The sequence below is a fragment of the Poecilia formosa genome, unplaced genomic scaffold (genome assembly GCF_000485575.1).
Source record: "Poecilia formosa unplaced genomic scaffold, Poecilia_formosa-5.1.2 Scaffold1, whole genome shotgun sequence".
NCBI lineage: Eukaryota > Metazoa > Chordata > Actinopteri > Cyprinodontiformes > Poeciliidae > Poecilia > Poecilia formosa.
In genome coordinates this window covers 4,577,875-4,605,866 of record NW_006799940.1, presented here as the reverse complement: position 1 = coordinate 4,605,866, position 27,992 = coordinate 4,577,875, and the positions used below count along the sequence as shown (strand labels likewise).

At 36.5% G+C, this 27,992-nt stretch overlaps 2 protein-coding genes and 1 pseudogene across 2 annotated transcripts; all 3 read right to left on the bottom strand.

Annotated features, from left to right (window-relative positions):
- Window positions 1–3,746: 3,746 nt before the first annotated feature.
- Window positions 3,747–9,315, bottom strand: LOC103134301 (uncharacterized). The gene is made up of 11 exons (XM_007546485.2): window positions 9,157–9,315; window positions 9,038–9,071; window positions 8,922–8,948; window positions 8,204–8,227; window positions 7,986–7,994; window positions 7,826–7,846; window positions 7,700–7,729; window positions 7,388–7,559; window positions 5,170–5,273; window positions 4,882–5,056; window positions 3,747–4,148 (listed from the first exon to the last, which is right to left on the bottom strand). The coding sequence occupies exons 1-11, from the start codon at window positions 9,220–9,222 to the stop codon at window positions 4,052–4,054; spliced, it is 759 nt and encodes a 252-aa protein (XP_007546547.2). The 5' UTR covers window positions 9,223–9,315; the 3' UTR covers window positions 3,747–4,051.
- A 3,926-nt stretch (window positions 9,316–13,241) lies between these two features.
- Window positions 13,242–15,137, bottom strand: LOC107833447 (cartilage intermediate layer protein 2-like; annotated as a pseudogene).
- A 4,925-nt stretch (window positions 15,138–20,062) lies between these two features.
- Window positions 20,063–22,583, bottom strand: LOC103134295 (uncharacterized). Its single transcript, XM_016669020.1, has 9 exons — window positions 22,267–22,583; window positions 22,112–22,155; window positions 21,948–21,981; window positions 21,818–21,841; window positions 21,705–21,734; window positions 21,442–21,613; window positions 21,077–21,183; window positions 20,738–20,915; window positions 20,063–20,418 (listed from the first exon to the last, which is right to left on the bottom strand). Exons 2-9 carry the CDS (start codon window positions 22,121–22,123, stop codon window positions 20,313–20,315), a joined length of 663 nt encoding a protein of 220 aa, XP_016524506.1. The 5' UTR covers window positions 22,124–22,155; window positions 22,267–22,583; the 3' UTR covers window positions 20,063–20,312.
- Window positions 22,584–27,992: the final 5,409 nt, after the last annotated feature.

Sequence of the window (27,992 nt, the reverse complement as noted above, 5' to 3'; positions counted from 1 at the left end):
GATTTAAAGTTGGTTTTCCACTGCTCAATGATGGAAGGAAAAGCATTCGTTTTGCACATAATCCACCGTGAATCAAATTTACAACGTCATAAAAACGCTAAATTTGTGTCTTTCGATTAAAAGCATGTTTGACGCATGGGTTTAAGAATGATCAAAAGTACCAGGTTAGGGATTTATTAAAAATAGCTCAAGGAACATGTACTGGCTGCTGCAGCAGAGAGGGTTTTTACCAGCTGCCAAGAGGCGCACCAAAATGTGTTGGACCGATAAAAAGGAATGTTTAAATAGTGCGGTAGTTGTGTGGTCGCAAATAGCTGTGGATTAAAACATATGGAGCCGTGCAAAATTATGTGCATGGAAGGAAATGGTAGGAGGGGTTTTCAGTTTGATATTCCAAATATGAAACGTTTGCTGTGAATTTGTATTTATGAGGACCGGTCCTGGCGGAAGGTGAAACTTCAACCAAATGTCAGTTGTTTTGCAGCCTCTGAAGTGTTGTCCTTTGTCTTGATGCTCGCAGTTGCCCTGTACTCTTCTCATCTTTAGAGATGAGCACTGATCTTTGAAATGTTCAAAACTAGGGATATTGTGTTGGAGTCTAACCCTGCTTTAAGTTTCTCTACAACCTTATATCCCCGACTATATCCCAGACCTGTCTGCCTAAGGAAAAAAAATAAATAAATAAATAAATCAGATTATTCATATTTTGAACATGTTTTTCCTCTTTCTCACACAAATCTGTTAAGTGCCTTAAATAGACAAATACTTCTTATGGAAGTCCTCAGTATTTACATTAAGCCCTGCGCGAGATCCACTCTGCAGAAATATGCTGCTACGTAAGCCTCGACAAAAAAAAGAGGAAGACCAAAAACAGACTAAGGAAAGAAAAAAAAAACAGGAGGTGGATCAGCTGGTAGAGCCTGGGTGTGGAATCTTAAAGAAGAGACCTGATCTCATGCATGCCCTCAGTGGTGTGAGTAGAAAAAAAAAAAAAAAATTAAAGAGGACGATCTTGAGCTGGCTGAGGTCATTCCTCTTTTCTCTTCCTTTTTCTCCTCTTCACTCCACTCCTCCATTAATCATGTCTCTGCACATTAAAATGAGCTTAACAATTTATCCCTGTGCTGTGCTCTACTTCCACTCAAGGACACCTTGCACGCAGGTTTCCCTCTGCGGATATTCTCCTACTCTGTACCCAACTCGTTGGGCACCTTTCAGTCTTGATCCAGCTTGACGGAGTGATGAAGACTTGGTGGAAGAAAGCTTCATCTTCCTAAGTCAAGGTTGTCATTCATGCTGTATATCCTCGTCACAATTAGCACTTCCGTTAATCCCTTTTGTCTAGCTGTCTAATGGGGAAAAAATTGAATTTAAGGACTTATCCCTACCCTTTGAGACAGACTTTCACTGACGGCTAATAAGTAAGCCTGGACTTGGGAAAAAAAAAATAAAAAAAAGTAGTTTATGCTTACGAATACAAGGGGATAAAGAGAAAGTGGAGAATACAAAAGAGTGTTTGAAGTCATGAAGGAATAGGCAGAGAGAAGGAGATGTAGGTAGAGAAAAAGAAACCGAGAGAGGAAGTAAAAGAGAAAATGAGCTTGGTTCCCTTTGTGGCACAGTGCTTAACCACTTAATCATGTCCTGGTCTATAAATAGATCTTCACAGACATGGAATATTGGGAGATTAATGGAAGAGAATAGAATGCCATAATGCTCTGAGGCTTTGACACTTTTGTTGCTCTTCGGATTTGTGTATTTCATTTTATTTCACCACCACACACTGGCAGAGTCTGCCTCTTCAGTTTTATCGTAACGCCGTGGATATAGGTTGGCTGAGGTGAAGGGGAGGCGGCGGGGTGTGGGCGATCGGCAGATTGCACCCACTCTGCCTCCCCCCTTCACCGACTCGTCGCACTTCCTTTCTTTTGCAAAAGAGCCTCACCGAAAGACGGCGGGCACGGATGCTGAAATCTAAATGGCACCAAAATGCAGAACAGTTGATGCAATGCAAGCCTGGCAAGCTACCCAAAGAGCACACGCTTTTCCAAGAGCAGGAAGCAGGACAAAAAAAAAAGAAAAAAAAAAAAAAGTTGCCTCTGCTCATTTCACATTCTGTGCAATTCGCCGCAGAGTTTTCTGCTCGGCACCTATCGCTGCAACTCATCTCCCGAGGAAATGTTGAAGCCGCTCAGGTAGCAGGAATCATCTTGTATTTCCCAGCCCTCCTCGCTGTTTATGCGCACTTGTGTGTGAGACGGTGTGAGTGCATTCCGGCTGTGCAAGCTCATGTGCGAGTGCAGCCTCACGCCAGGAGCAATTTTGCTCGAACCATAGCGGTGGTGTTATTTAAGCCGGAGAGCAGAGAGGAAGGTTATTATTGCACTGGCCCTACTCTGAGAGCAAACTATATTATGCTCTAAATGGGAATAAATTTAACTGGGGAAGAAAAAGACAACTTTAATTATGCTGCTCATACTCTAGATGTGCTTATTAGGGTCAGTATGCTGAGGACATTCCAGCAGAATTCTTTCTATAAAAGTTTACGCATGTCTTTTAAAAACATTACTTGTTCACTGTGAGAATGAAGTCAGCTTTGACCCTCAGACTGAAGAATATGCATAGTGTATAAATGTGCATGTATGTACAATATGGATTTTGCTGTAATATTTACTGCAGTCTCCTTGTTCAAGATTGAACAGTGGCTGCTAGGTTTTAAAGATTTGCTGTTATTACAATAACAGATTCCAGATTTGAACAGAAGTTTCCCGAGTTCGGAGCAGACAATATTAACAGAAAGGTTCCTGTGTGGCGTCATACTCCTGCCAAACCCGGAAAGCGTATCATAACAGCTCATTCGTTAATCGACAGAGTACATAGCTCTGAAAGTGGCCAAATTTCCATTTATTTGGAGGCAGAGCAAGCGGTAAAACGCTCTCCCTCCGCCCATGTGTACGTTCTCGCTTAATAGTTACACTCACTGTCTGTTTAGTGGGTGTATTTGTCTATTTGTCAGTTGAGGGCAATAACTCTTATGATTGACTTGATTGGCCAAATTTTCAGCTGAAATGGGGTGACAGCCAGCGATGGACTTGGCCAAACAGCAGAGGAAGAAGGGAGAGACGGAGGAGAGCAAGGCAGAAAAGAAGATGTAAGAAAAAGTAAAGGAAAATAAACAAACTTTCCTTTTTCATGTCTTCTTCTTCTTCATTTCTCCTCCATCTGCTATCTTCTTCCTCTGTGCTTTGAATTAACACCACATTCTTTTTTTTTCTTTTGTTTTTTTATTTCTATTAGGCCAAAATCCCGTCCTGGCTGTCACCACATTTGAGCTGAAGAAGAGTTACAGCCTCCAACCCCCAACTTAGAAGTTTAGCCACTAAACAGAAAGTGAGTGCAATTTTCTGGCGACCGCGTACAGACGAGTGGAGGGAGTGTGTTTTATCGCTTGCCATCCTGCCGTCACGTGCCCACAAATCGATAGAAAAGTAGCCGCTAAATGGATTTAAACAGAAGCAATGCATTTTCCCTACTAGACGTTTCTTTCACTTTTCGCGTTTCCTCCAAATTCCACGGAAGTCTTGTCTCACAGTGCTGTCACTTATGAGACAAATGTTTAGCTACCACCAGATGATCACTCACCAGGGTTAAAGATAATTTTGTTAAGTTGTCCTGTTGATCTTTTAGTGCATCTCTACTTTAATCCTGTTGTAAGTGAACTATAGAAACCTGCACACAAACCGAGGTTTGCTTTTAATATGCATTTTATTTGCAGTTAGACTAATATTCCCGCACCATTAGACCACAAATAGCTTGGGGAAAAAGACAACATGGCAGAGAAGGGCGTTTTTTGTTTGTGTGTTTTTTTTGTAACTTTTTTTTTTTTACATTTTTTTGTCAGAGAAAACTGGAAGATCTTCTGCTCAAGTTCAAAATTACTCATCAACACAAAGTCAGTTCTTTTTCTTAGATACAAACAGACATGTTTTCTTTCTTTTAATTTCTGTTTTCCTCCTCTTGACTTTCTCGTTTTTGGTAGAGTCGTGGCTCATTATCTGCAAGGACATCCAAACCGAATCTTGTGGTCCCTGCAGGTCCCAGGCATTTGGTCCTTTTGACGGCAAATCAAACCTGCTGCTGCATTGCAGCTGGGGAAAAAAAAAAAAAAAACGGTTCAGAGAAAGTGAGGATGGCACAAGATGGCTTAGAAATAGAGTCAACAATTCTTTATGTCTAGATAGGGATGTTCCGAAAAACCTAGATCAGTACTTGAAGGCATTTGTCCACCTTTGAAAAGTAGTTATTGCAAGCTTCTATATAAAGACCAATTTTGACATGACATGATTAATTAACAGTCAGACTTTTTAACTGTGGATGGAAGCAGGAGAACCTGAAGAGAGCTCACTAAACACCCTGTAAAAAAATAAAATAAAAATCAATAAAACTCGTGTGTCCTGTGTGCTCTTGAAGTGCCAGAGATGGACTGGGGATCTATTTACAGTGTTAGCGGCTCTAGGGGATCTACTTAAGGTTTAGCTAGTGACATCATAGACTGGTTCCAAAGTGTCTCTTAAACCTGCACAGGATACAAACTCAGTAGGTATAGGAGTGTTAGATTCCAGCTTTGCAAACGTTTGTACTGTTGACATTTTAGACGTACGCAAATTTGTTCATGTTTCAGAGAATTCAGTCAAAACCTACTAGTCATAGTTATTCACATGTCAGCTGTCTTTAACGGGTTGTGTTTTGTTTATTCTTTGGATTGTGCAAAAAAAACAACAAAAAAAATGCAAACAAAAAAGGCTGCATACCCTACAAGTCTACTGTTGTTGGTGGAAGGAGGATGTTCTGTGTGAATGCTTATTTTCAAAGGGAACTTACACAAAGAAGTTCTCCCTTGTGTAGGTAGCCGGGGACAAGGTGTGGGTGCTAACAGTCTGGATGTACACAGGCTCTTGGCAAATTTCTCCTGGGTTTTCGCTTTGCAGATCCTCCAGAGTCTCCCAGTCACTGGTTACAGACGGGTCATCTCTGTCATACCAGTTGGTCCAACACACTGCAGCGGACAAAATAAATTTAAAATGCACACTCTATTCTAATTGGAATTTTTGTAAAAGAATAATAATAATAAAAAAGTATATTAACAGCATAACATTTACTTTTCGTTACCTATGTCACCACAGTAAGGAAGGGGGCAGCTGAAGCGAACCTTATAATCCTCACACTGCCTGTCAGGTTGGTCTCTCTTTCTGCAGATGAATCCCCTATCAGTTCTGTAAAAAAAAGACACTTATAAAAGAAACTTAACACTTTGTGTAGAAACATCACTAATTAGTGCACATGAAAAGTGGTGAGAGCAGCAACGTTTTATGGTTTAGAGACAAAACTAGGGCTTGCAGAGCTCAGCCTGTTGCGATTCTCTTTGGGAGCGACGAAGGACCGCGAATAATTACATCAGAGAGACGTTTCATGTTAGATGTTTTGGGGATAAAGCTACAGAAGCCAGGCTGAAATGGTTTGAACATGTTCAGAGGAGAGACAATGATTAGATCTGTAGAAGGATCCCGAGGTTGGAGCCACAGGTCAGGAAGCTGAAAGGAAGACCGAACAAGGAGATTTGTGGATTTGGTGAAAGATTACATGAAGTTAGTTGGAGTAAGTTTAGTGGCGACAGAGGACGGGACCAAATGGAGACCCGTGATTCACCTACGAGGCAACTGGTGGAAGGAAAAGTTGAAAGAGAAGAAAAGTAAATTACGTTAGTGATGCAAAGGGTGTCGGGGGGGGGGGGGGGGGTGGAGCGTACGAAAGACACATAAAAATGTTGCAATGTGCAGCAGGAACAATAAGCATGGAGAATGCAAAGAGTGTATTTACAGGGATTTGTCGCCTTTACAAACGCCTCTGTGCAAAAACTCTCAGACACACACACACTTTTGTGAGTAAAGAATGATTCTATTTCAAACAAGCTCATGTTGCAGATCGGTGCACATTACCTGGGGAGAATCTGAAAGTTGAATTGTAAAAGGACTCAAAAGTATAAACAGCTCACGCAGCTTCACATATTTGGCTTTGTTACCTCTAAACATAAAGCTCCAGCTACATTTAGCACAGCCTTCAACTGCAGCGATCTATACCTTCAACTGCCTTTAAGCACATTCAGACACTCTTTACCTTTTTCGCTCACTCTCATCGAAAGACTGGCTCACAAATGTTCTCCCTAAAAGCCTCTATTAATATATATTTTCTTACATATGTAGTGCCATTAGACACTACACATAGAAAACTCTCTTTGTGAATATATTTCTAGTTAGCATATTGATTGAAAACTCACAAATAATTCAGACAAACAGAAAACCCAACACAAATTAGCTCATGGATTATTTGTAATAAAGTGGAATGACACAAGAAATAAGTATTTGAGACATGAATACAAAGAGGAGCAAAAAAACTATATAAAGCCAAAAAAAAAAATCACAAAAAGTTTAGCATTTAGGAAGCAACCGCCTAATCGGTGCAAGTTAATGTCTGCTGCTTTCTGAGTATCTGCTGGTGGCCTGAGAAGATCCCTAATTACCATAAAGTTTCACTCAAGAATAGATAGAAGAAAACTGCTCTCTCAAGAGCTCTGCAACCTTATTGTTGAAAACCCTGATGGGACGGATTACAGACATACTTCTACATTTTTGAATGTTTCAGTTCAGGCCGTAACACAGAAGGACAGCATTAAATCCTCCATTAGCTTTACAGATTTAATTGAAAGAGTTGTCCAAGATTCAGATACAACTCATGTCTCCAAATTGACTTGGAATTAGTAAGTTCATTTGACATGGGAATTAATGGAGAAATTTAGCCAGGACATTCCAGAGGAGAACATGAAAGTGAAGGTCTCTCTTTTGTTTTTAAACCGAGACAGTCAATCTAAGCACAAGGAAACCAAATGGATTTCAGAGGCAGAGAACTGAATCCAATACAAATTTACAGAAAGAGCCAAAGTTCAGAGTTTAAAGAAAAGCTCACCATTCCCCTCAGGATTTGTGTGGAATAACGGTCCAAAGTCAATTTTGAGCAAAACATGTGACTGGCTTCTACACACGGGAAATGTTTTGAAGCCGTAACAATAAGTTTCAGTAATTATATTAGATTAATGATACGGAATCAAAAGGTGGTTTAACAAATTCTAATTTAAATGTGATACACTGCTTTTATTTGATGGGACGCTTTCTCTAACAGAATTGTTTGTTTTTCAGTTTGTTTGTACAGGATGTGTGTCACAAAGATAGAAAAATAAATAAGTGACAAAGCTCATCATTTAAGCAAGGGTTAACTATTAAGGGCTACTTCATTCATTTCACTTCCATGAAACGTCCACGTTTGTGAAACTTACATTTTAATTATGTCTCCTGCTTCTTCTGGAGTTAGGCCAGACAGTGTCCTAGCTTCAATATCTATTGGGTCCGGGCAGATCTGTCCAGGATGCCTTCGGACAATTTTGGCAAGATTTTCCATGTCTTCATATCTTGAGGGATTATCAGTCTCAAACCACTGGGTCCAGCACTCTGAAAACAAATAAACAAATAAAAAATGTCAAATTAACTTTGCAGATGGATTTGCAGCTTATAAAGGTGTCAAGATCACTAAAATATAAGTCCAGGTGAAACTGATAGTTCTAAGAAAACAAAAAGTGGACTCTTCTTACGAAGGTCGGTGGGTTGATGGCACTGGACTCCTAAACAGATTTTAAAAAGAAAGCAGAGAGTGTCAGTCTCTATCTCTAAAATAAATTATGTTTAAATGTCAAGGTAATCTCAAATTAAAATCTGACCTGATATAAGTGGATTTAGGGCTATGAGACAAGAAACAGGAGAAAAGTATGTATTTTAGCAAAAGAAAATATTATTTCAAAATAAATGTAGTGGTCAGTCTGAAGGACAAAAATAACAACATATTTATCTTGTTTTTAAAATGTTCAAATAAAGTCTAACCTTGTGGATCTGACGGGATTTTCATTAAGCAAAAGAAAAAAGAGAAAAACATAATTTTAATTAGCATAATACAAACATATTTGTGGTTTAAAGAAGAAAAAAAGTAATCTAAATATATAGAGGTGTTGTCTTATGTGTGAGTTAAATTGAATTGCTGTATTATAAATATCACAAATGTGTGTTTTAGATTTCAAAATGATTAGAAATTAGGAACTCACTTGGGATAATTGGAGACGTGAAGTCTAAGGGACAAAACAAAAGGCACAAAACTGTTATTTCACACAAAACCTCCTCCTACTATTATATGTTCTTCTCTTGAAAGAGAGTATATTTAAGAAAAAAAAAATGCTACAGAAAAATTTATCTTCAAGAAACAACCACAAGCTGAAAACGTACGAACTTACAAATCAAAGTGAAAAGACATTTCATATGTGACAGAAATTCACAAGCTATCATTTTACCATTAGTTTACTGTGCAAAGCGACAGCGCAGCTCACAATTATTACTATTCCTGGCAGGTTTGGGTTTCTAGATATCTTTTAATTTTATCCACATGTTTCTTCTGACTTTAAGAAATAATTGCAGCGTGCTCCTGTCAGACTTGAATATGATAAAGAATTTGTGCAGGGAGCTAAAGATTAGGAGGATGGGCAAGGGGGAGCCCTCCAACTTCAAAGACATGGAGCACATCTTAATAGGTGAATGTCTAAAGATACCAGTGGAAGCATGCAAAAAAAAAAGAAAAAAAAAAAAGCTTTTCGGCAATTAAAAAAGGGCTTTGACTTCTTTGATGCGAAGTAAAGATTTTTCATGTGAATGTTTTTTAAGCCTTAATCTGCGACAGATATGAGTACCTTTGGGATTAACTGTACATTATAGTATATAATGCAAGGTCATTCACGTCGACTAAATTCAACTTAAGTGGAAGAGTCTTACTGAATACTTCTTCCTGAGCCCATGATCCTATGAAAAAAAAAAAGAAGAATCAAAATTATCTGTCTTCCATTAGTCAACCTGACAAAACAGAATGTTCATTAGCAGGATGAACTTACCACAGATCACTCCAGCCAGAGCTGCAAGACTAATCTAGAAGAAAATAAAGCATCCAATTTGAATGTGCATATTTTTGCATTAAATATTTAAAATTGCTGCCTAAGAAGTTACAAATTACCACTTTTATCATGGCAGCAGATGAAGTTTCTCCTCTTCTGTTAAAGAAACATAAAAAGGCTTTCATAAAAATTAAAAATAATAATAATTACAAAGCAATGTCTCAAAGACAGACATTTTACTCAACAAGCATGAGCCTCACCTCAGGACTTTCAAGCAGAAGGATGCAGTTGTTGTGCTCTCCACATTTTTTGTATCATCCGCACTCCGCCCATGCCTCCATCTAACGACTGAAAATATGCAACTGGATCACTTAGCCAAATTTTTGCATCCCAGTAAACAAAAACAGCACAAAGCCTGGAAAATGGATTTGCAGGTCTAACACGTTTTATTGGTTGCTTCCATTTTGTTTGTGGGATGTTTCAAAAAGGATGAATGGCTGCGCCTGAAGAAAGCATGCATCTTTTATCCCACAGGACATACAAACAGGTTATACAGGCTCAATTTACCAGAAAGGTCAAGTGTCGGTAAAGCAGCAGTTACCAAAAGTCAAACTTCAGAGCTGAAGGGCCAGTGCCTGCGTGTTGAAGATATATCACTGCTCTAAGAAATGCTGATTCAAATAGCTGGAATACCTCCTTATCATGTCACTCAGTTCTGGAGGGGACATGCAGGACATCGGCCCTTAAGGCTGAGCAGTTTGATCACCAAACAATAGAAATACTATAAATTAACTACAATGAAAGAAAAAAAAAACTTCATCATTGTACTTTTTTTGTTTATTAATCATTTGTATACATATTTATGATTGCCAATATATTTTAAAGTGGTGTTGTTTTTTACGTTTGTATTTTCTCTTTATATGTAGATAACAAAGATGAGCGGAAAATCCCAGTAGTTCGACATGCCATAGGGGAAAATGCGACTCTCATACTGAGAGCTTCTTTCTCCTTGTCCAGTTAACCAGGATTGTTTGCAATAGTCACAATAATATGTATGGACTGCTCAATTTTCTGCTCTGTGTCAACAGATGAGTCTTCTGCAGACAAAAGAATTGTGGGGTTGGGGTAAGCTGCAGTTCAAGATAGTAATTTAGCCACCCTTGAGCCTCCAAGTCTAAATTATGGAGGGCATTTATTGGCACCAAGTTACATTTGGCTGAGTTTGAGTAGAAATCTATGTCATGACTGTCAAGTCATTTACGCCAGGCCTTTTAAACCTGTTGCAATATTGTTCATACATGCAAGATATCCTGAAAAGAATTAAACTTCTCTGTATTCCAGAATATGCAAAAATATAAGTCTTAGTGAGCATTTTTTTCATATATTCTCAGACTCAGTACACATGTCCACTGATTAAAAAAATAATAAAAAAAAATCCTATAGTAGCTGCTGTAAGATATATACAAATTTTAAATACCAATCATTAATCAACAAAAAAAAAAAAACTCAATATGTGATTACTTATGTCATTTCCATCAATAGAAATATAGGGATGCACTGACCAGTTTATGTAAATAATCCAAAATAGCTTTACAATAAATTAGAAACAATACAAATGTTGAATTAGTTTTTTTTGTTTTTTTTATGCAGTCTTACCTGTTTATTTCACTTTTGCGAACTTTCCTTGCTTGCCCTTAATAGTCAGATCTCTGTAATAAATCAAGTTATGTGCGCTAACTAAATTAGTTTCAGATATTTTCGTCTGTGCCACATTTAAGTGGGGAACACTTAGCCCAAAAAAAGTCTTAATACAGTCTATGGTCTGGCATAAGCAGCATGAGAGCAAGAACTTAAGATGTTTTACGATATCACACTCCAGTCGGCAGAACGCTGCTACACTTTAGGTGACGTGGACGAATGTAAAGAAAGAAAATCTTCCATATCCTGTGTCAAATAAAATAAAAAAAGCCCTATCTTAAGAATATTGACACTGACAGTTGCTTCATTTTATTTAAACTAGTCTGATTTCAGCAGTAATGCTCATTTCTATTAATAGGGAAATGTCCAATAATAACTCTTCTGGTTGATGGGAGCCGTGTCAACTCTGTCTGTGGCATTTCAGAGTGTCCCAGGAGGGATAGTGTTCAGCTGGCAAAACTAATAAAACTAAATGTGTCCCAGATTACATCCAAAGACGGCCTGCGAAAAGATGCTTTTAGTCCATTCTGAGTGCATTCACATTTTTTATGATTATGTCAATGTCGGTGGGTGCCAGATCTGAATAGGCCTAAAAGAATTTCCAAAGATATTCCTGAATAGTAGAGGTAATTTTCAAAGTCAAAGTTTATTTATACAGCCCATTTACAACAACGTCAGCTGACCAAAGTGTTTCACAGCAATCACATCACAGATAGATACATGATAAAACTGGAAATAAATGTAAGATTGGTAAAAATATTACAGGTTATTCTCCCTGTGCACGCATATATTTTCAGCAAGTACTTTAGTGATTGGCCTTTGTTTGGCTTGGTTAGCAGTTCAGTAGACCATGACCATTGACAGGATATGTGTTTGGCAACCGTCATACCTGCACCGACCCCTGTCAAGTGATTGATAGTTCCTGTGTAGGGTGATAAAGAACCAGGACAACAAACCTTTTGAACATGCAGTTCTCCTCCAAAACAGGTGGTGGCAGCACTGATAATATCATTAAACTTCTATATTTGTTAATATAGCAAGGCCTTTACGTAAATGTTTTGGTCTTCTGTGAGTTATTTTGAAAACATGAATGTTGTGCTCCAAAGTGGCTCCGGGCCGATCAGAGCCACTTTAATCAACCGTCCCAACTTGGCCGCCCCTATGAAAAATTTCTGGCTCTGCCTCCTTCACAACTCTCTGAAGGTACTTGAGTGGTATGAGTTAGGACAATATTTAAAATTTCCTTTGGCATAAACAGAGTAATTTTTTTTACTTGAACTAAGCTGAACTTGAATGTTGGTGGATCAACTGCCGAGTCGAGCTCCCTAAAACGGGTCGTTGAGGAATTTCTCTATTTAGCTGTTGTCATTTCACCTCCTGCGTGGACTCTGCCAAAGAAAAATGTGAAAATGATGGAGTCCTCGTGGTTCACAGTAGGGAAGGTGTTAGTGAGGTAATGAGCAGAGCAGGTAATGAGTGCCTGTGATTATGCTGCCAGTTTAGGCCAAATCTTGTAGAAGTGTAAAAGATCGGTTTTGTTTCACCTGTTTTTACAATCCCAAACAACTCATTGTCTAAATTCAGTAGGTTGCTTTGGCTGGCCTATACTGTACCATGAATTATGGGGTGGAATGCATTAGAAATGGCTGACCTTGATAGTTCTCCTTGCTCCACAGGGGAACAATTGATCTCTGGTCATCTCTCTAACCGAGTCCTTTCTTTTCTGATAAGTCAGATTAATAAGTCCTAGTGGAGGTCTAGGCCACGAATGTTCTCAGAGTATAGCAGAATTCATTGATAAAAATTCATATCAAATACATCTTAAAATAGAATAGTGTTTAACATATTCTAACAATGACTTAATTTGGTGCCATGCAAATAAAACCTGATTGGATCTTACAAATAAAACAATATATAATAACACAACTGTTATCTTGAAGTTGTATTCACATCAGGTAGCTCCGCTATGGTGGGCTGGATTTGGCTCACAGACTATGAGTTTGGCACATGTGATCCAGGCATTTCCAATGACATTGAAATTGTTTCATATTTCTCCCCTGATTTCTGCTTTGACCCATCCTGCCTTTGAAGTTTACAGAATATTCATTTGACTTCCATTTTTGGTCTGAGCTCTGATGAGCGTTTTCAACTATGAGACTTACTATAGACAAGCTATGAATGTGAAATTATCTGAGTTTATCGCAGGTCATCTCTAATCACTTTGCAAAAGATTTCCAGGGAAAGTCAGTGAAAACCACATGCTCATTAGCTCATTTTTGAGCGATATAGCACAACCTACTTACATTTTTTTTTTTAAATAAACTTCTAACAAGACAAGAAAAGGAAGTCTCATAATGTGCTGAAACATTTGTGATAAGCTCCATGTTAATGATAAAAAAAAAAAAAAAACTGAACTCTGACAAAAAATGTAGTACAGCTGAATTATGTCAATCATTTAGAGTCATACGTTACTCTGACCAAATCATCCAATAAGGTTTAATTTGAATACAGCAGAAAGATGAACCCAACAAGAGCATATATGCTTTGAATTATTTGTTGTTTTTGACTAATTCCCCACAGGTAAAATAAAAAGATCAATTGATGCATTTGTTAAACACAGACAAAGCTATAATTTCCTTCTTCACTGTACTTTAAGTAGACGAGACGTCAATGACAAGCAAGCAGCACCTGCAAAACAGATACTTCATTTGTGGAAATGACTAAAAAGGATAAGGAAATGGCAAAGAAATCAAAATCAAACTTCAGTTTCTTCCCTCTGATCATTTGCAGGAGTCGAGTCAGGCAACGGAGCGACAACTGCATCCAAAGCGAACTTTGTAGTCCCTGCACTTGCCAGATGTGTGGTTCTTATTTCGGCAGACAAACCTTTTCCAGGGCTGTAGCCGAAAATGATAACAAAAACGGTTAAGTGTATATGTTTGATTAGAAATGAGAAACTTGCTGAATGATTTGTAGTTAAATTTAGTCTGCTTATTTAAGAATTAGATGTACATTTAAATACTATATAGTAAGCAAGATCATTATAAAAACCAAATTAAGTTTGAATACATTATTTTTTGTTCTATAGGTATATCTATTATTTTACCAAAGAAAAAAAAGCCAGGTTATTTTAACTTGCATCTTAATGCTAATGTCATGAAAACTGTACTTTACAGGGACATGTTTGGAAGAACCGTTTTTTTTTTTCTTCTTTTTTTTTAAAGATAACCTACTAATGGAATTTCTGTCCTCTCTTGAGAGCTGGAATGTCATCTTCAACAGTAAAAGCCTCAACATAGACAAGATCAGCACAAAGGTCCCCACCAGGCTTTTCTTTTCTCAGGGCACTCAGATGCTCCCAGTCACCAGATCCACTGGGACGGTCTCGATTGTACCACTTGGTCCAGCACACTAAAAAAACAAAAAACAAAAACAAAACAAAACAAAACAAAAAAAAAAGAAAAAAAAGAAAAAAGAAATAGAGTTCAAAAGCTGTGTTACTAAAACCACTTACGCAACTGCCACTAAGACACCAGTGGTACATACATTTATCATTTTCTTTTTGTATTGTTAAAAAGGGAGTTGATACCATTTTCACAGGTATCAAATGAGCAGCTGAAGCGAACTTAGTAATCGTGGCACTTCCGGTCCCTTTGATCCCTCTTTCTGCAGAAATATCCGGATGTTGTGTCATATCTAGAAAAAACAAAACAAAACAAAAAACAAAACAAAACAAAGAAAATGAAATGTGCAACACAGCGGTCTTAAAAGGTTTGCAACTGAGTCTGATGACCAAAAGGGTTAAAACACCAAGAGGAATATGTTAATACTATACGGTGATCCTGTTTACTTAAATCTTCAAAGCAGGATCAGTGACTCACCCTGAGTGAATTGCTGCTACACAGTCCTCTATGGCAACAAATTAAGTTTATACCCATGTTAAAGTCATGAAATCCAGGAAATAAACAGCAAAGAATAGCTGACAATTAAACAGAAGTGAACGTATCGTTTATCAATATTACAAATGATGAGGTTCCTCCTTATTGGCAAAAATAAGAGATTAAGGATCGTAGAATAGAATAGAAAAATTAGTATGACACAAAAGATAAGAGACAATTGTCATTAACAGGGCTTTACACTGTAACTAAATAGACAGCTAAAAATGGGTTGGCTCATAGCAAAACAACATTATTTATTCATGACTAATCCTTACTCGTAAATCTTTTCACCAGTGTCCTCGGCGTTACGGCCAGACAGAGTCCTGACCTCCATATTGGTCGGGTTGGGGGCAGATCTTCCCAGGATCCTCCCTACAAAGAGAGGAAAGCGTCTCCCAGTCTTCACTTCCAGAAGGGTTGTCTCTGTCAAACCACTCTGTCGAGCCCTTAAAAAAAAAAAAAAAAAAAAAAAACACTGTTCAGAAAGAAACATAAACAAAGGTAAATATACTTTAAATAAAAGCACCAAATGATATTATGGACACAGTAAGGATTTTTGCATTCTGGTAACCAGAGAAGACAAAAGTATAACTGTTAGCCTCTCAGATATATAGAGGACCCTGAGAAACCAGTACCTGCCCACTAAGACTATCTTACCTTGTTGACTTAAGCCTACAAAACCTGCAAAATAAAGTTGGAAGAATAAAAGTTACTGAAATTATGTTATAGATTGTAGGTATCTTGATTGGAAATTTGTAATAATTTTGCAGACATGTACATACCAAACAACAAAAATGCTGCAATGGTAAAATTCATCTAGAACAGAGAGGGGAATCCTTAAACCTTTATTTTACTTCATAGGCAATTTATTTTATATGCTCAGGTTGTACAGTATAAAATCTCATCTTTAATTGATCTATTAAAATAAATTACCATAAATAAATTAATATCCCTTACTTGGTTGGTCATATTTTCAGAACAAGAGTATCAGTTAGGTGCTGCATTCAAAAATATGAAGACATCCCACATTAGTGTTTTCTAGTTATGCACAAAGGTGAAGGTGATTTTTAAAAATCTCCCAGAAAGACATGTCTTTCCTTAAAAATTCCAAGGAAACTAAGCAAGAGGTAAGGTTTACCATATGCCTTGTTTTAGGACTGTCAGCCTTTTATTGTGTTCTCTTTCACAGAAATGATTATAAGACTCAACTTATTTCTAAAAAGAATTACGGTTTTCACCTTGGCTGTGGAAAACTGCAAGCTTTTGGCTTAAATTAGGATATATACATGTCAAGTCACAGTTGATTTATCCTTTCCAAAATGTTCCTTGAAGTGTCTTTGGAATACATATTCTATTAGAACACCTGTGTCCAGGTTTCAACCCTCTAGCTGCCAGTTTGAGTTATGGTTTTCCAAAATATACTTTGGAATTTGTTCGAGTAAACATTGCGCTGTCCGTTTTGTGCATTGCATCACTCCACTTGTGAAGATTTAGTGATTCAGTGACTGACAGTACACTGGCCTTAGGTTTGAAAATGTTAAATTGACCTTTGTTCCCCTGAATGTACTTGTTAATGTGGCCTAATGGCTATGTGTCCCATCTAGTCATTAAGCCTCTATATGGACAGCTGCATAGTTTTGTCAAGGTTAAAAGAGGTTTGCGCTTCTTTCTTGGTGGTTAATCTCGCAGCCAGTGGCAATGTGAAATTTACTTGACTGTGAATGCTGTGTCCACTTCATGCTATCCTTGAGCCTCAGGGGGCCCTGGCTTGTTCCTAAAACTCCTGTCAAATTTCCTTTCATCTCTGCTGTGTCTTCTTGACCTTGGCACAATGGAGACATGTCTTTGTCGTTTTTACTTACAGTTAAATCTCATTTACATACGCACTTTAAAAAAAGACAAAACCATGTTTTGTCACTGACTGAAAGACTATTTGATTTTCTTTTTTGGGTGAGTGGCTGTTATCAAGATTTTATTTATTTTCTTCATCGCAGAATGACGAAGAGTAAATGTTTTTGTGAACTTTCTTACTACATCCTTTAAATTCAAAATCTAACACCCTGTTAAATTACTGTCTTTAAACAAATTGTACTCTGATGGTGACATTGCTTTGTAAAGTCTTTATAGGTTCATTAAAACATTTGGAACCATCCAGCTTCCAAGTGCCATAAATCTGAAACAAAATTCCAGAAAACTGCAAAACAGCTGAAACACTGAGTTCCTTTAAATCAAGACTAAAAACCCATTTGTTTAGAATTGCTTTAGAACCATAATAAACAAAACATTGACCAACTTGTGTATGATTTCGATGATGGCACTCATCAAAATTTTATGTTTCTTCAATTGTTGACTGTAGAGTGTTTTCTTTACAACATTGTAATATTCTGTTTTTATCATGTAAAGCATCTTGAATCGCCTGGCTGCTGAAATGTGCTCCACAAATAAACTAGATTGACTGATTGATTTAATTTGAATGTAGGCATATATATGAATGCAATTTTAAGGTAGTGTCCTAGAAATATAACAAACTTTTGCAACATCATGAAAAAATTTTATGAATATGACATCAGGAAGAGATTTATGGATTTCTACAAGCCATGTTTTTCCTTGGTTACAATTTCCACATGATAGAAAATGAATTTGTTCAAATGTAGCAGTGTTTGAACTTTGCGTTGGTCCATTTTTTTTTGTTGTTGTTGTTGTCTACTGTTATTTAGCCATTTTAGTTTATTCCTGTGTGATCATTTATTTTGCCATTTGTGCTCTGGATTGTGTTCTTTCAGATAAGTGTTTGTCTTTTCCCTTTCTTCTGTAGTTCCACTATTTCTCAGCTTTGTTTATCCTCATGCTTGCCAGACTTCCCACCTTCTAAATCTGATTAAATCTTGGGGTGTTGTTTTATAACCTAACTGCAATGTAAACATCCCAATAACTTTATTCTTGACCTCTCTGTTTGTCCTTTAGTCTTTATTGTGCTGCACGTTCACCAAAGCAGTGTTTACCAACCCAGGTTCTCAAACCGCACTGCCCTACATATTTTCAGTGTTTCCCTGCTGTAACTGAAACTGATTCAGTTACAGTTTTTTAGTTTAGATTTTTAAAAAAGCCTTTCAATCAGCAATCAACTGAATTTAGGTGTACTGAAGCAGGGAAACGTCCAAACATTAATGGGAGTGTGCCTTGAGGGTCAGAGCGGAATATCTAAAAACTTAATAGCACAGTTAAATTGATGTATATATATATTTTTTAAATTAGGTGACCAATTGCATTGGGTACCCATTGATACCCATAAATATGGGTATCAGAGTAATTTTTAAATGAGGGGTTTAAAAATTTGGTGGGTAAAACAATTTGAAAACCAGGCATTACCTTCACAAATACGTATTTCTTTTTTGTTGGTCTATTAAAGAAAAACCCTGGTGAACAATAATGAACTCTGTAGTTGTAATGCGATAAAATGACAAAAACTAACCAAGGGGACAAAATGTTAACCATGAATCAGAAATTTTAATAAGAATAAGAACAGTAAGAACAAATCATTTCAATAAACTAGCCCACTGATTAATAAACGTCAACCCATTAATGCTGTGGGTGTTTTTGAATTTGAAATCTAACAAACATTTCTGGTAAAGCTAGGAAGTCTTTGTCTTTTTACTCAAAACACCTTACAAAACTTAAATTGAATAAGGTACACAAAAATGTTAAAATACATAGTTACTACATTTTCAGAAATTACAAAAAAAATAAATAATAATATTAATAATAAAAGAATTATAAAATCTAACAGAGAGGGATATATATCAATAGTATACTAGGTATACTGCATTAAAAATGCAACAAATTAACAACAATGAAAGAATTATTAGTTCCATTAGTTCTTTGTCATTGAACATTGAATCAAATTATTCATGAGGTAGGAATCCTTATTTATTTATGATACAATGTTCAGGCTTCTATGGTTTAATACAAAAACAGACATTAATAACCCAACGGAGCTCTTTTAAACGTAATGGGTTTCCTGTGTTTCACATCATGTTTAGTGGTTCTAAGATTTGGGGTCCAGTCTGATTTAAAACGGTGACATATATCATTTCTTTGTGATTTTTCTTTCTATGCAGAAAAGAAAGATGAGTGGAAAATCCTAGGAGTTCAACTGCCACAGGGAAAAATGCCACTCTGCTGGTGAGAGCGTGTTTCCCTCTGTCCAGTTATGCAGGATTGTTGACCATTGTTGCGAAATAATTCATGGATTGTTCAGTTTTCAGCTGTGCCTCAACACGGCCTTATGAGTGGCTGTTAGGGACAATCACAGCAAACGGACTATTACGGTCACAAAGCATGTTTGGGTGACTCAGTTTTTAGGGGTTTTCCAACCGAACCATTATTGTATGCATAGAAAAGAAAAAGCGCAGAAATATATTACAGCATATTTCTTTGAACATAGGGAGCACAGAGTAAAAACTATAACTTCTGTTTAGAAAATGAATTTTATTTTACGAATAACAGTAATGGAGAATGTTCAATGTTGAATTGACATAATGTCTTTCCCCAACAGTTAGGCCAACGTTTAGAATGACTGAGTCTGCACCAGGCTTCACTGTAGGAAAACTGATTGTCTGGTGATGAGCAGTGCTTGTTATTCAGACCAAATCTTATTGAAGTATAGAAAAATAGATTCTCTTGTTCTTACAATCTCAAACAAGCATTTTGGCTCAATTTAGTGGGTTGCCATGTTTGGCCTATGATGTGCCATAAATGGTGGGTTGAAATATATTAGAAATGTCTGAGTTTCTGATTTTTTCTGCTATCTCCTAAAGGTAAAAGTCATTTTTCTGACATTAACATTCTTTTCCTGATTACTCAGAATACTTGATTACTGTACCAGACCTGTTAAGAGCTCAGGTATGTTTTAACAGTGTTAAATTTAGGATTTATAGATACCATGGCGATTTTTACAACATCCCATACTACATCTTTGAAATATATTCTTCAACAGATTTGTACTTTGACCCATCTAGTCTTTGAAGTATGTAGAATATTCCTTTTCAGGTTTTTGTTTTAGATGTGATAGGCATCATTATATATAGATGAGTTATAAATGTTCAGCTGCCTGACTTTTATCACAGTTAATCTCTGATCAATTTGTATAAGGTTGTCAGTGATAGTTGGTGAAAGTCAGACACAACTGAAGTTAGAACTACCTATACATAGCATATATGTATGTCTTAATTTTTTCACTAAATAAAAAAAAAAAAAACCTGAACCCTGAGATCAACCTTACTATTATTTTATTATAAATGATTTAGGTTCATACTTTGCTCTGACCAAATGATATGCTAAAATGAGGCTAAATTTGAACACGGACAGACGAAAACAACAAGTGCATGTATGCTTTGAATTATTTATTGTTTTTTATTCGTTCCCCACAGGTAAAAGAAAAAACCATTGTATAAATTTGTTGAAGACAGATATAGCCCATAATTCCCCTTCTCACAGTGACTCAGGTAGATAAGATAACAAAGACAAACAGGAAGCGCCTGCAAAACAGATACTGCATTTGTGTCTCTGTGTCATTGTAAACTAAAGGAAAGGAAAAGAAAATGAAACAAAATAGCTTCAAGTCATTTGCAGGAGTAAACTCAGGAAGCAGAGGTACAATAGTATCCAAAGCGGACTTTGTAGTCACTGCACTTGCCAAAACTCTGGTCCTCATTGCGGCAGACAAATCCTTTTCCAGGACTGTACCTGAAAATTATAACAAAAGTGTAAGTGTACATGTTTTTTTTAAGAAATGAGAAACTTGCTGAATGATTCGAGGTCAAATTTAGGCAAATATGCTTCTTTAAGAATCAAATGGATGTTTAAACATTATGTAATTTACAAGATAATTCCTTCTACAAATTAAGCTTGAATGCATTAGTTATATTGTTGTTAATCTATACATGTATTTATCCCTTGCTTAAAGTGCAAATAAAACTGATTACATGTCATCTAGACCATCAATATCAAGAAAATATTGCTCTACAGGTATGTGTTTGCAGGGTTTTTCTTTAAGATAACTTACACATGGAATTTTTGGCCAGTCTTGAGAGCTGGAGTCTTATCTTCAACAGTAACAGCCTCAACATAGACAAGATCAGCACAAAGGTCTCCACCAGGGTTTTCTTTTCTCAGGGCACTCAGATGCTCCCAGTCACCGGATCCAGTGGGACGGTCTCGGTTGTACCACTTGGTCCAACACACTGCAAAAACAGGAAACTGTGTTACCAAAACTGCATATGCATTCATTTTATAGGCAAACGAGAACCAGCACACACCAAGACAAAAATGTGCTAATACATTTTAATTCTGTATTGATTAAAATTAGTAGTTTTTTTTTATTTTTATTTTTTAGGTTGGGCACCATTTTGACAGATATCAACTGAACAGCTGAAGCGAACTTTATAGTCTTGGCACTTCCAGTCACGCTGATCTCTGTTTCTGCAGATAAATCCGGATTTTGTGTCATATCTGAAAAAGTGGAAAATTAGATACATAAAAAAAGCAGTCTAGTAGTGGTTGTTCATTTTCATTTTTTTTTACTTTATGGTTTCCTATTTTCACTTGTCCTTGTCTGTTTGCCAACATATCAATTTCCCAAAACATTGTTCCAGACGCCTTTACTTAAATTATAGCACATACAAAATAGAAAGGTAAAAAGTAGACTGGTTCCAGAGCCATAACATAATGTGACACTTACTATTCTTGCCGGAGCAATGCAGTACTTACTTAAAAATTTTTTCACCCGTTTCCTCAACACTATGGCCAGACAGAGTCACAGCTTCAATATTAGTAGGGTTGGGGCAGATCTTCCCAGGATTCTCCCTACGAAGAGAGGAAAGAGTCTCCTTGTCTCCAATAAGAGAAGGGGTGTCTCTGTCAAACCACTCTGTCCAGCCCTCTGAAAAAAAGGACTACTGTTTAGGAACAAAGACTAGGGTACATATGCAAATATATGTTCAATAAAAATACCAAATGGTGTTAATACTTACGGGCAGAGAAGGAATTCTTGCATTCTGGTTCTAAGGAAAGAAGACAAAGGTAAAATCGTAAAACTGTCAGAGAATCCAGGGAAAGCATTTAATGCCCAATGAGACGATCTTACTTTGTTGACTAAGTCCTACAAAACCTGAAAAATACAGTAAAAAGAAAAATGTTATCTATAGAATTGTTAAAATATTAATAGATTGTATCTTGATTGGAAATTAGTAATATTGTTGTTGACTTGAACCTACCAAACAGCAAGAGTGCCAGGGCGGTAAGAACTGACTGAAACAGAAAGAGTTTGCATTTGCATTACTTTACTTGCTAAACTATTTTTTTTTATAAAATCCTACAGCACAAAATCAAAATTTCTTTCACTCCATCTGAGTAAATAAAGTCACAAATGTTTCCTTACTTTCTTGACCATATTTGCAGAGAATGGGTGTCAGTTAATAGATGCTGCAGACCAAAAGAAGATGGCATGATATTTTAGTGTTTAATTTTAAAAAGATTAAGTTCTTTTAAGGTCTTTTTTTTTAAAAAAAAATGCTTCAAAAAGACACTTCTCACCTTTCACAACCAAACGAGACTAAGCAAGAGGTCCTCTTTGCTCAATGAGATGGGTGGATGTAGGGAACTGTGCTTATTTATAGCAGCAAGCCTCACCCAATGGCCTACATAAACTTAACGGTTATTAGTACAAAACTTGTTCACCTGCATTACCATGGAAACAAAACTGATTGAGTGCATTGGCAGGGATGGAAATGATTAGCATAGTTCACATATTTCAACATAAATGGTTTATGTTCCTCTTCAAAGTCTGCAGCCTTGCTGACTCAGGCAGAGACATATCTAACATGTCTGACTGTGACAAAACTGCATTTTTGTCAAACAATAAGTTTACGGTAACAGCTCTGGGTTTCAACATTCTACAGAGGGAATTCCTAAACCTTTCCTTTTGAATCTTACAAATATATATATATATACAAACCTGACATAAAACAGTATTTTCTAATGCTCATACATGTATGAAACATACATATTTTAATACAATTCTGAGATGAGATCATTCTAAATAAAAATAAACAGCATCTACCTCTAACAGTTGGTACAGTTTTTGAAAATGTTAAAGGGACCTTAACTCCTCCAAACATGCTTATTTTATATATGGCCTAATAGCTCTTAATCCTATCTATGTTCAACCCAGCAGAAGAAGTACCCTACACAGGTATGACACACTAATATGTAATCACATTAAAATTGGTATTGAGAGAGTAAGTCACTTTAGGGATAATTTACACCCCCATGCCAGAGGGTGGCGCATTGCTCTGTGAGACAGAATGCTCTTTGCACGGAAGCACGTCAGCTTCCGCATTCGGGGATGAGCGGCTCGGTCGTTTCCAGTCTATGACATTTCACCTTGCAGGGCTTCTTCAAGGTAACAATTAATGATGTTCCTCGATCCAAAGCCCCAACAAGTAAGCCGAAGAAAGGTTTTGAGATGTATGCCTCGTTACACATTCACAGATACGAAGGTGAGTTTTACTTTCTTTAAACTTTTAGACTAACATTAACTTTAGCTTATGCTAGTAGACAATTTTACAGGTTAGGAATGGGCAAAACAAACACACTAAAGGGGCTGTAAAAATATTTAAAAGGAAACACTGCTAAATGTGGATGTATTAGGTCAATTCTTAATTTGTTGAGTTTTGAATCATAACAACTGAAAAAACTGAAGTGAGGGCAACGCAGCAGGTGCCATTTTGATTTATTTTTATGCTTATTTCATGCTGCCTTTTATTTAAGTGAGGTCCATTTTAGTATCCTCACATTGTGTAATGGTGTTGATATGCTGCTGGCAGTGAGCAACATGTGTATGCAATCAATGAGCTGTTAAACTAGACAATTGTATCATAAGCACTGGTAAAAAAAATAAATAAATAAACCAAAGCAACAAAAAAAAAAAAAGCAAGTGAACATACTAACAAGAAACAGCCCAGCTGCAAGTATTAAAGCACTGTGTTGGTTAAAAGTAGAATACATAGATAAAAGATATTAAAACATGTAATTCATTGTAAATTGTGTTCATGTGAAAGGATAATTGGATACATATTGATAATTTAATGGTTGTATGTGGGGGAAATTACAAATGTATTTGTTTTGCATATGAAGAACAGTTATGCTGCAATTTGAAAATACATGATTGTATTAATAATAATACATATAGCAGATGGAAGGCATTGAGAAACTTCACCAGTTGTACGTCTTATCATTTTGTAGTCTTTAACATTTAAGCACAGATCATGGGTGTCTTACACAGGCACACTGGTGTTCAGAGCTGATGGAGGAGAGATGGAGAAGTTTGTGACCAGGGACAGAAAAATGTGACAAATTTAAGTAAATTTTAAAAGAACAAATTTTATGTGTATAACTTTTAGAAGAATAATAAACTGACAAAGCTGAAAAGTAACCAACTGTGTTTAATGTACATCCCAGTGAAAAATATGCACCTTTTCTCTCTAGAGCAGTCCTGATTAAATGATACAAATTGAGTTTATAAACTGAACTTGGAAATTGTTATAGGACTTTAAAAATAAATAAGCCTCAAGAACTTAAAATTTATGTTGGGGGCCATGAAAAAAAAGTATGTTCCCTATCTGGGGCATGAAAAATGAATAATTGAGAACCACTGCTCCAGAAGGTATTTAGACAGCTGTACATTATTTTGAAGGTTAAATGTGTCCATTTGAGGTTTGCTCTGCTTTTTTGGTGGTTAACCTCTCACCCTGTGTTGATGGAAAATGTACTGTGAATTCTGTGTCCACTTCATGTTATTCCTGGCTTATTCCTAAACTTCTTGTCCAATTTTCTTTCATTGACCATGATACAATGATGAAACATGCTAATATTTTTTTACGTACAATTAAAGCTAATTTACATACACCCTGTACAATGACACAACCATTTTTTTTTACTGACAGTCTGGCATCAAATCAGACTCATTAAGTCTAAGAATAATGAAAGAATGATTTTTGGTTGACTTTATTATGATATTCTTAATAAACCTCACATCCACTTAGGTTACTGTCTTTAAACAATCTGGTTCATACAATTACACATGATACTAAAACTAGCAAGAGATGGCTTATTTTCATTGTTATTACCAACAATGAAAAGAGTTTTGGGCCTGTGAAGACGAGACTTTCACTCCAATAGCCATGTAAAAACTAATGGCAGTTTGATAATGGACTTAGGGAGGGACTAACACATTTATTCTTGGAGACATGTCTTGTGGTTTGATGATACCATAATGTGCTTTGCCATAATGACTATGGTTATATTTTGGGGAAGAATGGTGAATCCTGAAATTCTGAGACACTGTCGCATCTGGGTTATTATAATATTGTGAGGCTGTTTTACTGCATTATGGACTAGTGCTCTCCACAAAATCATGAGTAAGAGAAATTATGAGCCACCCAGGGAGCCGGGGCTCAAAGAAGGATCTTTCAAATGAAAACTGACTGTAAGAAAATGCTGAATATGTTACAACAAAGTCAATGTTTTTAGTGACCATTGCAAAGATCTGATCAGTTTCATAAAAAAAAAAAATGGTTGACAGGGCTAAAAAGGGTGTGCATAATCAAGGTGACCCAAAACTTTAGTCTCATACTGGTTTTGTAGGCAGAGTGGGTTGAAATGCCATGAAACTATCAGAAGCTTCTGAAAGCATATTTCAAAAGTTGAATCCGGGTCAAATAGTTTAAAAGTTCTGGGAAATGGATGCAAACCTCTATACTCAAAGAAAGATATAAAAAAATAAATAAATAAATAAATAAAAAAATCCTAAAACAATTCCCTCACTCATTAGCATGGCCTTTAAAAATAGAAATAACTTTGGTACTCCTGTCTGATCTTGAACAATTGAATCTTGAGTTCACTAAATATTAAGCAATGTCTCTTTTTAAAAAATTACGAGTTCTGCAGTTTGCATTGCATTTTATTTATAGGCATCAGAGTAATAAGTACTTTTAAGATTTTTACTTTTAAAACAATTTGGAAATCATATATCAGCTCCTTTCACTTCACAAACATGTGTTGGTCTATTACAACAGTGAAGTTTGGGGTTTTAACAACAAAATGAGAAAATATTTTAGTATAAATACATTTAGACAATTTTACATTACAGTCAAAATTGTAATTCTGTGATAAAGAAAAATTATTTCAATAAACTAACCTTGTCCAGATCTGAGGTAATCTAAGGCTGGACATGTGCAATTTTGGCCTATTTTGTGCCGATTTTCCACTCCTGAGACAATTTTTGGAAACGGGATGAGTTTCATTATGTAGTGATTAACACTTCATGACCAGCTCCTGATCAGAAATCATTTCATTCATAAAATAAATCATCCCTTGGAATGTCACCAAGGCATTACAGTGTGATCACATAAAAAGATAAACCAAACAGCTGTGCTAAATTTGTTTTAGAATCTCTTAATAATCTAACTGAACATAGGTGAATTGTGGAAGAACCTTGGAACACTTGGAAAAATGACTAAGGTTTTTTCCAGCAATCTTTCAAAAATGTTATACAGCATGTTTAAAAGATTGTTTATTCACAGCAGTGGATACTTTGCACCTGTATTGATTTGAGATCCCTACCACATATTATTTAAAACTGTTACTATGTTGTAACAGTAAGATAAATATTATGTGAAAAAATTGACTTCCCCTGCCTTTTCCCAGTGCTCCCAGTACCAACTGCAGAAATACCCAGCTCAGTAAAAAACAACCAATCAGAACCCGGAGAAAGGTCTTAGAGCAGTCAATCATGCTTGTGTACATGCTGCTGACACTCTCCCTCTTTCACTCTGTTATAGCTTCTCCCGGTCATCAGGGTCTGTTGTGAGTTAGCATAGGCACAGATGACAATAGGTAAATGGTTTTCCTTTAAAGATAGTTTGATTACTATGTTGTTGATTGACAGTGTTAAGACACTCCTCCTCGATCTGATTGGTTGTTTTGACCGGGAGATGTGCATTTCTTCAGACGGCAACATCTCCGCTGGGACGAGGTGGAGGAGCTCAATCTCCTCAGAGATTATCTAACTCATATTGTCAGGACATGGTGACAGTTTTAACAAACATGAGAAAAACTTTTTCTTCATATAAATGTCACTTACTGCAGCTGTAAGTGAGTTACTGGGGGAAAAAAATCAATTCCAAGTTCAGGATGTGGTGTGTTTACTGGTTTGCATGATAGGTTCATTAATGGGCAGCTGATGTAAAAGCCATGGTGGAGGTGTAGAAGAACATCTCTTGAATAGAGAAATGGCAGGAAAATGGGGGCCTATAGCAATAAGCTATATAATAGCATTGATGTATCATGTTGGATTCATTTCATATTCAGAGAGACCTATTCGTTTTCTTGTACTCAAGCAACTATTATATGGAGTATTTCTCTGATCAACTCATTTTATCCAATAGGTCTGCTCAACACGTCTTCCAGGATCCAACATTGGAGCTAGGACACATGGGACCACATTTTGCATTTCAGGATTTGTCATCCAGGCTGTGGTGGAAAACTTTACTAGAACAGCAGCAGATGATTGTAGGGGAGAAGGTCAGTGATGAGCTTTGTTAGACACAATTAGAGATGTTAGTCCTGCTATATAACATCTCCCGCTGACTAAGCAGCGCACTAATGTGCGTAGTAGGTCAGGTGACTTTTGACCCAGTGTTCTGTCATTCTCCGACACCTTGAACCCTGGTGAAATGGTAAAGACAAAGCCTTTGACTTTGCCATATCAACTGCTGCCTCAGAGAGGTGATAGAAGATTGATTCCACTGTGGGCTGCTGAGCTCTGAATGATTCAAATATGCATCTTATATAGTGCTAGAACCAATGGTGCAATCGGTTTATCCTTTTGCAAGTCAGTCATTCTCTGAATGCTGAGAAGAACTTTTTTACACTCTAATGCTCACCAGTAATTGAGAACATAAAATGTTAATTGAAAGCGCATCTTGCTTACAGCTTGATGAAAGATTGAGAAGTATATTTTTGTCTGAAAAATTAAAAATCTGATTAAAACATTTAAGCAGATAGGGTTTTGGTGATGTATTCCTGAATCCATTAGGTTTTCTGTTTTACTAAATTACTTTTTTGTGTCACTTTGTTTTTATGTATATATAATAAAAGTAGTTTTCACGATGATTAATTCTAAACTTAAATGAATACAAATATGACAATGAAGTATTGAAATTTGTATTGGGAAAAAAAAAACAAAAAAAACAATTTCC